Source organism: Hyperolius riggenbachi, chromosome 7 (assembly GCF_040937935.1).
Source record: "Hyperolius riggenbachi isolate aHypRig1 chromosome 7, aHypRig1.pri, whole genome shotgun sequence".
Classification (NCBI taxonomy): domain Eukaryota; kingdom Metazoa; phylum Chordata; class Amphibia; order Anura; family Hyperoliidae; genus Hyperolius; species Hyperolius riggenbachi.
In genome coordinates this window covers 182758984-182772311 of record NC_090652.1, presented here as the reverse complement: position 1 = coordinate 182772311, position 13328 = coordinate 182758984, and the positions used below count along the sequence as shown (strand labels likewise).

The 13328-nt window shown below is 44.0% G+C and overlaps 1 protein-coding gene across 4 annotated transcripts in view; it reads right to left on the bottom strand.

The window, feature by feature from the left end:
• HIBCH (3-hydroxyisobutyryl-CoA hydrolase) overlaps positions 1–13328 on the bottom strand; it is a 1291623-nt gene that overhangs the window by 1090803 nt on the left and 187492 nt on the right. For 3 of the 4 annotated variants that reach the window (XM_068244938.1, XM_068244939.1, XM_068244936.1), the window contains one exon: positions 11485–11625. In XM_068244938.1, the coding sequence (XP_068101039.1) occupies positions 11485–11625 (141 nt within the window). The remainder of the gene's footprint in view (positions 1–11484; positions 11626–13328) is intronic. The other variant, XM_068244937.1, reaches the window with a different exon arrangement.

The window sequence follows — 13328 nt, the reverse complement described above, 5'->3', positions numbered from 1 at the left end:
CTCCCCTTACGGATCCCACAAAAAAAGGGGCAGATCCGTCCAATTGGAGCTCTAAGGCTGCTACGGCTTTTGAAGGGTTAAAACAGGCCTTTTGTTCTGCTCCGGTTTTGGTTCACCCAGATATTAAAAAATCTTTCATTGTCGAGGTAGATGCATCTGAGGTGGGAGTTGGAGCGGTCCTGTCTCAGTTTTCTGACAGCCCTGAGTACTTACACCCATGTGCATTTTTCTCTCAGATATTCTCTCCCGCAGAAACACATTATGATATTGGGAATAGAGAACTATTCGCTTTTAAATTAGCTTTAGAAGAATGGAGACATTGCTTGGAAGGTGCAGAAAATCCTGTGACAATTTGTACCGATCATAAGAACCTTGAGTACATTGAGAATGCTAAACGACTGAATTCTCGACAAGCCCATTGTGCATGGTTTTTCTCTAGGTTTAATTTTCACATCACTTATAAGCCTGGTTCAAAAAAATGTTAAGGCTGATGCATTATCAAGATGTTTTCTGAAAGAAAATGCTAATATGGATCCTGTATCCATAATTCCTAAGAAATGCATCATCTCTGCTTGTAAATTTTCTCCTGACCTTTCCAACTGATTGCTCAAGATTCAAGACCAGGCACCTCAGAATAAACCTCCTGGGAAATTGTTTATTTCTTGTGATCTGCGAGAATTAGCCTTTAAACAATTTCATGCAGATAAATCGGCAGGTCATCCTGGGGTTAAAAAAACATTGAGCTTCTCAGGAGGGATGTTTGGTGGCCTTCTCAGTAAACTTAGCAGCCTTGCTTTTGGTGTATATGCAGAGCTTCTGTTTGGGTTCAAGGTGCAGCTTGCACTCTCTTGCAGGTAGGCACTTATCTGTTTTTAAGTAGCGCTGTTCATTTATTTGCTATGTACTTCTCAGTAAAGATGTTGATGTTTTTATGAAATTGCGTTCTGTTTCCGCCCGAAGTAAGGTGGCACATACTACACTTCAAGGTACCCCGCTGCCCTTGCCTATTCCTGAAAAGCCTTGGTCTCATGTGTCCATGGATTTTGTGGTTGATTTTCCAGTTTCCCAGGGTAAAACTTTCATTTGGGTAGTGGTGGACAGATTTAGTAAAATGTCACACTTTGTACCGCGTCCTAAACTTCCATCTGCAAAGGAATTAGCCCAGATATTTGTTGAGAACTTTTTTTAAAATCCATGGTGTTCCTGAAAACATTGTCTCTGATAGAGGGGTGCACTTTGTTTCCCAGTTCTGGCGTGCTTTCTGAGACAAATTGGGAGTTTCTTTGTTGTTTTCCTCTGGGTTTCATCATGAGTCCAATGGAAAAACTGAAAGCACCAGTTAGTCTTACCGGTAACGGTGTTTGTTCAGCAGCTGGGACACCCTCTGGAGGAATGGCTCCGCCCAGTCCTGGGGAAACACAGAAGTATAAAAAGCTCCCACCCTCCCTTAATCCCCAGTGTATATAAAGTAAAAAGCCCCAACACCAGGAAAAAAAAGGGAGGAGCGAAGCACCTCCAAGTGACCCACTAATATACAGAGATAGGTACAAGGAAATGCGACAGAATAGGGTAGGGTAATAGACCGTGCCCCAGCTGCTGAACAGAAACACCGTTACCAGTAAGACTAACTGGTGCTTTCTCATATTCATCAGCTGGGACACCCTCTGGAGGGATACCAAAGTAAATACCCACCTAGGGAGGGACTACAGCCTGAAGCACTTTCCTGCCAAACGACAAATCCTGCTGAGAAAGAACGTCCACTCTGTAATGCTTGACGTAAGTGGAAGAACTCGCCCAAGTTGCCGCTTGACATATTTGCTGGACTGTAGCACCTGCTCTCTCTGCCCATGACGTAGACATCGATCGGGTGGAGTGTGCTCTTATGTTGGATGGTGGAGTGGAGTCTGAAGTCTTATAAGCAAGAGAAATAGCCTCACATATCCATCTAGCAATAGTTTGTTTTGAAGCTTGCTGACCTTTATTCTTCCCCATAAATAATACAAATAAATGTGAAGATCTCCTAAAATCTCTAGTCCTAGCTAGATATGACAGAAGAGCCATCCTGACATCTAAACCATGAAATTCTTGTTCTTTAGCACAGGAAGGACTATCACAAAATGAGGGAAGGACTATATTTTGGGATCTGTGGAAATCCGAAGACACCTTCGGTAAATAATTCGGATCGAGACTTAAAACGATTTTATCTGGAAAAATAGTCAAAAAAGGGTCTAATCGATAAGGCCTGCAGATCGCCCAATCTTCTAGCTGAAGTAATGGCGACTAAAAAGGCTACTTTAAAGGGACTCCGAGCAGTGCAAAAACTATGGAAAGATGCATATCATTTTAAAGCTCTCTTTCTCCTCTTTCCAATGGTATATAAATCGCCGCCCTACGCCTTTTAGTTTTCGCGATTGAAATTGCCGCGGCTGCGATTTCAATCACGAAAATAGAGAAAACTAAAAGGCGTAGGGTGACGATTTAGGGGTCGTCAGAAAGAGGAGAAAGAGAGCTTTAAAATGATATCCATCTTGCCATAGTTACATTGTATAACACAGGGCGACTTTTTCCTAAAGTTAGCAGCTCCATTCTGCTGAATGGAGCTGCTGACACTGGGGAAAGTGTCGTCCTGTGTAATACAATGTAACTATCTGCGTAACTATCAGCGCTGCGTAATATGTTGGCGCTTTATAAATACAATAAATAAATAAACTATGGAAAGATGGATATCATTTTAAAGCTCTCTTTCTCCTCTGACGACCCCTAAATCCTCACCCTACGCCTTTTAGTTCTCTATTTTCGTGATTAAAATCGCAGCCACTGCAATTTCAATCGCGAAAATATCGAAAACTAAAAGTGTAGGGGGGCGATTTATATATCATTGGAAAGAGGAGAAAGAGAGCTTTAAAATGATATGCATCTTTCCATAGTTTTTGCACTGCTCGGAGTCCCTTTAAGTGTCAAAAATGTTAGCTCTATCTCATAAATAGGCTCAAAGGGAGCCTTGGTCAGAACATTTAGAACTAGCGACAAATCCCATTGCGGAACGACTTTTTGTTTACTAGGAGTGGATCTTTGAACTGCCCGGAAAAAATCTTTAATCAATTTTTCCTGTGCTAAAGGTCTGTCCAATAGAATTGATAAGGCTGAGCACTGCACCTTCAAAGTACTCAAAGCCAGATTCATTTCAAAGCCTTCCTGAAAGAAATCAAGAACAGCCCCGATGTTATTTTGAATTCGATTATGTGTTGTACACCAAGATGTATATACCTTCTAAACCTTTCTGTAAATTTTTTGAGTGACCGGATTTCTACACTTCAATAAAATGTCAATGGTCTTAACAAAAACACCTTTATTCCTCAAAATCAATCTCTCAGGGTCCAGGCTGCTAGACTGAACAATTCCAGCTTAGGATGAAACAGCGGCCCCTAACGTAGAAGGTCTGGCCTGATCGGAAGATTCAGAGGAGTTCGAATTGACAACCGTAGTAGAGTGGAAAACCAGTTTCTTTTGGGCCACATAGGAGCTATGAGTATTAGCTCTACCTTTTCCTTTTGAATCTTGTCTAGTACATGCGGAATACATTTTAGAGGTGGATAAGCATATCCCAGTTTGAATCTCCAAGGGATCGATAGAGCATCCAACCTCAGAGAACTTGCATTTTTGTGAAGCGAATAAAACCGAGGAACCTTGGCATTCACTGGAGAGGCAAAGAGGTCGATTTCTGGGAACCCCAGTTGTTCAGGGATACCGAGAAAGACCTCCTGATTCAATTCCCACTCGGAGTGATCGAGCTCGTGGCGGCTCAAAAAGTCAGCTTCGAGATTGAGCGACCCTTTTACGTGAACGGCCTCTATCGACAGAAGATTGGCTTCTGCCCAGCCAAAAATTTCCGTCGCCAGAAGAGACAGACTCGGAGATCTGGTCCCTCCTTGTTTGTTGAGATAAGCTATTGTGGAAGTTTTGTCTGAAAAGATCAGGACATGATTGAGCCAAATCATGTCTTGAAAAATAACAAGAGCTTCCTTCACTGCTGCGAGTTCCCTGAAGTTGGAAGATCTCCTGGCTATCGTTTTAGACCACCTCCCCTGGCAATGCTGCCCCATGGATGTGGCCCCCCAACCCCAGGCACTGGCATCCGTGTAAATCCTTACAGGGGACTCCTGTCTCCAGATTCTGCCCTGTGTTAGATTGCTTGATTGAAGCCACCAGTGAAAACTCCTTTTCAGCTGAGCTGGTATCAAAACCTGAAAGTCCAGGGACTCCTGAGTCTTGTCCCATACTTCCAATATCCAATTTTGAAGTACCCGGGAGTGAAAATGTGCCCAAGTTACCGCAGGAATGGAGGCCGTCATGAGACCTAACACTCTCATCCCCTCTCTTATTGAAATCTCCTGGAGTAAGAGTAGTTATCTGACATCCCTCTGTAGTCTTTCCTCTTTCCCTGCGGTCATAAAGACTCTCCTCTGTATGGAATTGATCGCATAACCCAAAAACACAATCGATTGAGAAGGCACCAGGTTCGATTTCAGGTAATTTATGATCCATCCCATCTGAGACAGAGTCTGTATGACTAGATCTGTGTGTAATTTGAGGTCCTGTTCTGTCTTGGAAAAAATAAGCAGGTCGTCCAAGTAGGGAATAAGGTTTATTCCCTGCTTTCTTACCACCTTCATTATCTCTGCCAGAACTTTCGTAAATATGCGTGGCGCTGACGCTATCCCGAAGCGAAGAGCCTGAAAATGGTAGTGACACGTTCGATCCCTCATCCGAATCGCAAACCTTAGAAATTTTTGATAAGATTTGGCGATTGGAATGTGGAGGTACAAGTCTTGTAAGTCTATTGACGCAAAAAATTCCTCTCCCTGCAGAGCTGCCCTGACAGAAAAAATGTTCTCCATTTTGAATTTTTTGTAAAAAAAGGGGTTCAGCGATTTCAGATTTAGGATTAATCTGAATTTCCCGTTGGTTTTGGTCACCAAAAAAACATGGGAGTAGTAACCCTTGAACTCCTGCGGAATTTGTGGCACTGGTACTATCACATCTTTTGAAATTAATTTTTGTATCTCCGTAAATAGACCCTGAGCCTTGCTTGGATCCTTCGGAAATTGGTTTACAAAAATTCTGGGGGGAGGGGGAACACAAAATTGTGGACGATACCCGTCCTTTATAATTTTTAAAATAAAGGGATCTGGATTGATCTTTTCCCAGTGGGACAAAAAATAACGAAGTCTCCCCCCCACTGGCAAACTGTCATTTACCCTTGGGCTCGCTTGGTTTTGCGAGAGAAAAACCTCCCCGGCCCCTACCGGCTGGAAAAGACCACTTCCTTTGCTGAGAAGGCTATTTGGCCTGTTCCTGAGAAGGTTTTTTGAACAGATTCGGATTACTAGTATGAAATGTTTTACGTTTGTTAGGGAATTGTTTTCCCTTTTCTGCAGACCTGGAGAGTATATTATCGAATTCTTTACCGAATAACAGATTACCCTCAAAAGGAACTGCACACAGCTTATTTTTGGAAGTTAAATCTCCATCCCAAGTTTTGAGCCAAAGAGCTCTGCGAGCCGAATTGATCGATGCAGTGGTACGTGCTGAAATGCGCACAATTTCTACCACTGCATCAGCCAAAAAGGCAACAGATTTTAACACTACGGGTAGATTTAACATAAGAGCTCAGGTCAGATCCAGTTTTAACATGAGAAATTAAATTATCCACCCATACTCGTAAATTACGAGAAACGCAAGAAGAAGCGACCCCTGGTATAAAGGCAAATGAAGCAGATTCCCAAGCCTTTTTTAACAGCAAGTCAATTTTCTTATCCATAGCATCCTTTAAAACCCCTGTATCTTCAAAGGAAAGATCAGCATTTTTCGAGTGCTTGGACAGGGCAACATCTAATTTTGGACATTTAGTAAATTGATCAATGTCGGCAGGGGCAAAATGAAATTTTCTTTTTGCTGACTTAGGAATGAATAATTTACGTTCAGGTTCCTGCTACTGAGATACAATAATATCCTTAATCGACTGATGAAAAGGGAAAACCCTGCCAGATTGTTGAGCCAGGCCGGAATATACCTGATCCTGTGCCGTAATTTCTTTTTGAATTTCAGGGATCTGCTCAGTGGCATACACCGCCTTAAGTAATTCGTTTGTTTCTTCCGTATTAAACAGAAATCTAGCTGCCCTCTTCAAATCACCATCCGATTCATCCTCTGAAAAAGCATTCTCTCCCTCCTCCATTTCCGAAACATCCTCTCTTCCTTCTATTTCTTCCTCTTCCTCACCCTCCTCCCCTAGTAAATCGGTGTCTAACTGAACCTGGGGTAAATCAACCTGCACAGTGTCAGTAACAGGAACAGGAGGAGGTGCAGGAGGGTTCACAACAGGTGCCGAGGAGGGACCTGCAACAGCTAAATCAGAAGGATTGGATAAAAGAGATTGCTTAAATTTCCCCAGAGTCTCATCCATATCCCTTTTAACCGACTTTATTATATTTTTAAAAATCGAGGAAGACTCTGCCGAAATGACAGCATCTATAAATGATTGACACAGAGATTTAGTATAGCTAGAGGAAAGTTTTGCTAAACATTGACAGCATCTTTTAGAGCTGGATTTACTACTAGAAGAAGACCCAGACTCCAGTCTCGTCTGTATCAAAAACAGAAACAGGAGACAAAATACAATCCAGTTAAAATCAATCTGTGTAAATAAAACTGGAAGCATCTTTAGGGAGAAAAAAAATCTCCCACTCACCACACCATCAGTCTGCGTTTGAGTCCTGGAAGCTGCAGCGGTTGATGAGGCAGTGGGAACAGCCGTGGCTGCACTGGTGGTACTGGCAGCCGTAGCGGTGGCGGCAGCCGCCGCCCGCACGCCCAACCGGAGATTAAGAGGAAGTGTGTGGCGCAACTTCCGGCCCGCCTCCTCTGACGTCAGCGGAAGTGACCTCCGTGCTCGGAATTAAAATCCCAAGAGGCACTTGCACGGAAGGAAGGTGGAACAAGCTCTGACGACCCAATCCCAACCGTGGGCGTTCAGAGGCAATGGCGACAGCACGCAACCTGGACCAGGGACCTGGCAGCGGCAGCTCTCAGAAACATCCTTCTCCACCAAGGTACTACCGCCAGGGATAGATTCTCACCCTCCGGTGAGCCATAGAAAAAAATAAATTGGGAGCTGAAAAATCCCCTGTGTTCCCGGGCGGAAACACAAATGCTCTTCAATTTATTTATTAATGACCTAGTAGATGCAGTAGTGAGCAATGTTGCTATATTTGCAGATGATACAAAATTGTGCAGAATCATCAACTCTCAGGAAGATAGTGTCATATTGCAACAGGATCTGGATAGGATGGCTATATGGGCACATAAATGGCAGATGAAATTCAATGTTGAAAAATGTAAAGTCATGCATTTTGGTCATACCAATGGACTAGCACCATACAAAATAAATGGGATACAGTTGGGGACATCAAACTTGGAGAAGGACTTAGGAGTACTCATCGACAACAAGTTAAATAATCGTACTCAATGCCAAGCCGCTGCAGCTAAAGCTAACAAAATTTTGGGATGCATTAAAAGGGAAATAAAAACTCGAGATGCTAGCATAATATTGCCCCTGTTTAACTCTCTAGTAAGGCCACATCTGGAATATGGAATTCAGTTCTGGGCACCACATTACAAAAAAGATATTGCAGTTTTAGAGCAGGTGCAGAGACTAGCAACAAAATTGATACGTGGGATGGAATGTCTCGCTTACCAAGAAAGGTTAGATAAACTGGGTTTATTTAGTCTAGAGAAAAGACGCCTTAGAGGAGATTTAACTAACATGTATAAATACATCAGAGGGCAATATAATAGCTTGGCGGATGAGCTTTTTGTCCCTAGGCCTTCTCAAAGGACTAGAGGACATGATCTGCGCATGGAGGAAAAACGTTTTAGCCATTTATTTAGGAAAGGGTTCTTTACAGTAAGAGTGATTAAGATGTGGAATGCATTGCCACAGGAAGTCGTTATGGCAAACTCTATAGCGGCATTTAAAGGGGGCTTAGATGCTTTCCTTGCGTTGAAAGACATCCATGGCTACAATTACTAGCTAATGCCTAATGATGTTGATCCAGGGATTTTATCTGATTGCCATTTGGAGTCAGGAAGGAATTTTTCCCTTTTGGGGCTAATATGGACCATGCCTTGTAAGGGTTTTTTCGCCTTTCTCTGGATCAACAGTGATATGTGAGTGAGCAGGCTGGAGTTGTACTTTGTACTGGTTGAACTCGATGGACGTATGTCTTTTTTCAACCAAAATAACTATGTAACTATGTAACTGGGGATTAAGGGAGGGTGGAAGCTTTTTATACTTTTCTTCTGTGTTTCCCCAGGACTGGGTGGAGACATTCCTCCAGAGGGTGTCCCAGCTGATGAATATGAGAAAGAATGAATCCGTTATTGGAACAGTATTTGGGATGTTTTGTTTCAGGTTGTCAAGAAGATGGAGTTCAGTTTTTGCCATTTGCTATGAACAATCAGGTTAATAGTTCTACCAAGATGTCTCCTTTCCAGATTATTTATGATTCCAACCACAAGTTCAATGCACGTTCTGCTATTTCCAATCTTCCTGAGTTAGAGGAATGGTCCTCAAGGTGTAACCAAATTTGGGAACAAGAACAGAATAAAATTAGGAATATTGTAAATACCCAGAAATTGTTCTCTGATATGCACTGAACTGTTGAGGATGAATTTATGCCTGGAGACTTAGTTTGGGTCTCTCAGAATCGTTTATTTCGCCAAGCATGACTGGGTCATGCCCGGAATTAATAGCTCAGGGAGAGACATAGATGGAAAGAGACATAGATAGCAGCGACAGCAAAGGCATCAAGTTCACATTACATTACAACATTCCAATATATGCGTCACAGTCCCCAGTGTGACCTGAGGTGCCTGGCAGTTAGTCTTTTGGGCTGGTTGTTTCGGTCAACTGATCATTCATAGCGCAGCTGGCCCCACAGCCCGTCGGGGCTTGAATTGATGGTAGTATGTGGAGATGGCCCCGCGGTCTTGGGGTTTTTGTGGAGATGGCCCGTAGCCTCCGGCTCAGTGGCAGCAGGCTGAAGTAGCGGTGGCCTGGGTGTGAGGGATCGTTGGCGATCCTCAGCGCCCTGGATTTCAGCCTTTTGTTGTGTAGTAGGGCAAGTGAAGGGAAGGGGCACCCAATGATCCTCTCCGCTGACCTGATGACCCTCTGTAGTATGTCCTTGTTGCTGGTGGTGGCGCCGGCATACCAGACCAAGATGGAAGAGCAGAGGATCGACTCGATGGTGGCGGAGTAGAAGTTGGTTAGAATTACTTGAGTCATGCCGAACTTTCTCAGCTGACGGAGGAAGTAAAGTCTCTGCTGGGCTTTCCATTGGGTGGCAGTGATGTTAGGCTTCCAGCTTAGGTCACTGGAGATAGTAGTACCCAGGAGCTGGGCACAGGGCACCCTGGCTACCTCAGTGCCGTCAATATAAATTGGAGGTGGGGTGTGGGCAGACTTCCTGAAGTCAATGATTAGTTCGACTGTTATTGCAGTGTTAAGCACCAGCCTGTTCTCCTTGCTCCAGTTGCAGATTCTCTCCACCTGCTTACGGTACTCCTGGACATTATCCTTGGTGACAAGATCAATGATGGTGGTGTCGTCAGCGAACTTGATGACCTTGACAGAGTCTGCCTCAGATCTGCAACTGTTCGTGTAGAGGGAGAACAGCAGTGGTGACAGGATGCAGCCTTGAGGAGCACCTGTGTTTGTGGTTGCAGCTTGGAAGTGGATATCTCACAGTCTGACGACCAGGGCCGGATTTGTACTTTCCAGCACCCAAGGCCAGGTCTCACCAACCGCCCCCCCCCCCCCCCACCCCCTACCCCAACACTATTCTGTCCAAAAACCTTACTAGTAACCAGTGATTTGAATAGGGGTCCTATCCCGTGTGCTGCTCTGCCCCCATTCAACAAAGCAGTAGTGCACGCTCTGTCCACCTGTGCTCCCTGTAATTCCACGCTTCTGCCAGAAAGTGTAAAGCAGCCAATACTGTTCTAGGAATGCATAATAAATGCTTGTGTATGACTAGTGCTTGACAAGTATACATACCCATAACACTCCTGGTCTTGGCTGCTGTGCACATCCGTACAAGGGCAGGAAATTACAAGGAGTGCATGTGGACAGAGCATGTACAGCCTCTTTATCCTATGTTTGACTGAATGCAGTCAGAGCCACAATCAGCGACAGGGTAGTGCAATGGAGAGAAGCCCATTCAAAACAGAGAACAGGTAAGTAACAAACAACAACATGTCAGTATACAGGAAAAAGGCTTAGTAGCAGAAAGCTTTTTCTTTTTCTTTTAAGTTGGCCAATAAATAATAAAATCCTGATTAAAAATGTTCTGGCTTCACTGATGGCTAACACAGTACACTACTCTACTGCTACAGGTAATTAGAAGGATCCTAAACTACATACAATGGCATAGATACAGGTGTCCATTAACCTCCTTAGCGGTATGGACGACTATACACGTCCATCACCGCCGGAGGTCGCCGCTCAGGCCCTGCTGGGCCGATTTGAGCGAAATAAAAAGCAGCACACGCAGCCGGCACTTTGCCAGCCGCGTGTGCTGCCTGATCGCCGCCGCTTTGCGGCGATCCGCCGCGAGCAGCGGCGAAAGAGGGTCCCCCCTAGCCGCGTGCAGCCGGAACAAAAGTTCCGGCCAGCGCTAAGGGCTGGATCGGAGGCGGCTGACGTCAGGACGTTGGCTGACGTCCATGACGTCACTCCGATCGTCGCTATGGCGACGAGGTAAGCAAAACAAGGAAGGCTGCTCATTGCGGCCTTCCTTGTTTATTCTGGTCGCCGGAGGCGATCAGAATGACGCTTCCGGAGCGCCCTCTAGTGGGCTTTCATGCAGCCAACTTTCAGTTGGCTGCATGAAACAGTTTTTTTTTAATTTATTTAAAAAAAACCCTCCCGCAGCCGCCCTGGCGATCTCAATAGAACGCCAGGGAGGTTAAACAGTGACAATCTAGTGCTTAAAACAGAAAGACAGATCTTAAAGCGAGTCAGAAAAGAGTTGTACTAGCTAGCCTAGCGCTAGCGAAATGTTTTACAGCCATTTGATCGCATTAACTAACTTTGGGGACACAAACTCGAAAAACCTCCTGAGCGACGTAACACTCAGGAGGTTAATGTTTAGTGTATATAAGCTGTGTGTTCTAAATGATGAAAGTAGACAGGAATCAAGTCTGAGGAAAGCTTCATAGCCGAAAGCAGCCTCCTTTTCTTCTAAATTAGCTAATAAATTATATCATCCTGATTCAACCGCCTTTCATTGAATTATTATATTAACGTCTCACCAGTCTACAAAGCTTGGTAGTTTGATGCGCCTTTAACGTTTTGAGAACCACCATGGCAATATTTAATCACAGGTAACTTCAGAACAAAGGGTGTAAGTTACAACTTACCTGAAGCTGATGGTAAATGTGACGTACCATATTAAGGTTTAAGGCATTCAGAGACTTTGGTCTATTAAGTGTGATTACTCCAGCACATCCAGTTCTTGTTAGAAAGACCTCTGCATCTGAAGAATACTGACTGGACATGTTCTAAGTGAAAAAGAACATATAATGGTCATAACATACAAGACACAATTTCCTTATTGCATACATTAATTCAGTTACAATCATTTTTCAAGTGCAATGTCAAATTCTTTTTTTTTTTTCCCCACTTTCAATCTTTATTGGTAGCAAAAAGATCATACAAAAGTATGGCATCACAATCATGTGAAAAAAAAAAAAATCACAAAGTTAGAGCAGAACATAATGCCCAAGTATTGGTATACATGTTTAAAAAGGATTATTATTATTATTATTATTATTATTTAGTATTTATATAGCGCCGACATCTTCCACAGCGCTGAAAAGGATACAAAATGCTGGTTAGGGCAAAATCAACATCATAAGATATCCAATGAAAGCAAAAAAATACTAATAAGGCAATAAATATGGCAAAATCCGAAGCAAAGGTATGAGAAAGCATCATAAGGGCAGTAAAGCCCCTAACCAGCACTTTGTAATTAACTGACAGTTTAGCAGCATTGAAAAAACAGAAGACCATGAGGTCAGGTAACATGTCAAAGCGCTAGAATGCTAAAGCAAAGAAAAAAAAGAACAAAAATACCCTAGAGGTCTCTGTGCTGTTAGATGTCACAAAAATTAAGCACTAATAGTCACTCAGTCAAAAACTTATATATAATCACAGAAATGCAGACATCAAACTAACAAACGTTGATTCCGGTGATACCTTTAATGACTAACTGTACACGGTTTATTGCAAGCTTTCAAAACATTAAGTTTCTTCTTCAGGTATTACCGTATTTGCCGCTGTATAAGATGCTCCGGAATATAAGACGCACCTAGGTTTACAGGGGAAGAAAATACAGGTAGTCCCCGGTTAACGAACAAAACAGGGACTCTGTAGGTTCGTTCTTAACCTGAATCTGTTCTAAAGTCGGAACAATTTGCCATCTCTGTCCCCTGTACATCCTCTGTGCCCCCCGTGTGCCACGTCTGCTCTCTGTGCCTGCTTATACAAGTTTAAAAGCCATTTCTTCTTTGAATTTTCCAATTTGAAAAAAACATTTTTTTGTCTTGTTCCCATGGAAACACTGAATCCATGCTGTTCGTATCGGCGGGTCGTTAGTAAGTTGGGCGTTCGTAAGTCGGGGACTACCTGTATATACTAAACCTGGTGCGTTCATATTCCAGGTGCGTCTTATAATGTTCTCCCCCAACTTGTGTCCTCCAGTGTCCCCTACGTGTCCCCTTCTGTCCCTTGTCTATCCCCAGGTGTCTTCTTCTGTTGCCGGGGGTCCCCCCTTCTGTCCTCTGTGTGGCCGCTCTGTCCAGCCTGGGTCTTCTCTTCCGTCCCTTATGTGTCCCCTTCTGCCCCCTGCGTATCTCCAGGTGTCTTCTTCTGTCACCGGGTGTTCCCCTTCTGTCTTCTGTGTGGCCGCCAGCGTGTCTTACTGAATCCATGCCACCCGGGAATCGCTAACGTCCTCACCTCCCCCTCTAATGACCGGCGCTTGTGGTGATGATGTCAACTACACAAGCACCGGTCACTAGAGTGGGAAGTGAAAAGGTCGGTGATCCCCTGGTGGCATGGATTCAGTAAGACACGCTAGCTGCCACTACATATAAGAGGCACGGGGAGCAGGCACACGGACTAGGGGTAGGGACAGAGTGGCCACATGGGATGGAAGGGGGGACAATAACACATGACAGCAGAGACAGACTAGGGACAAAGC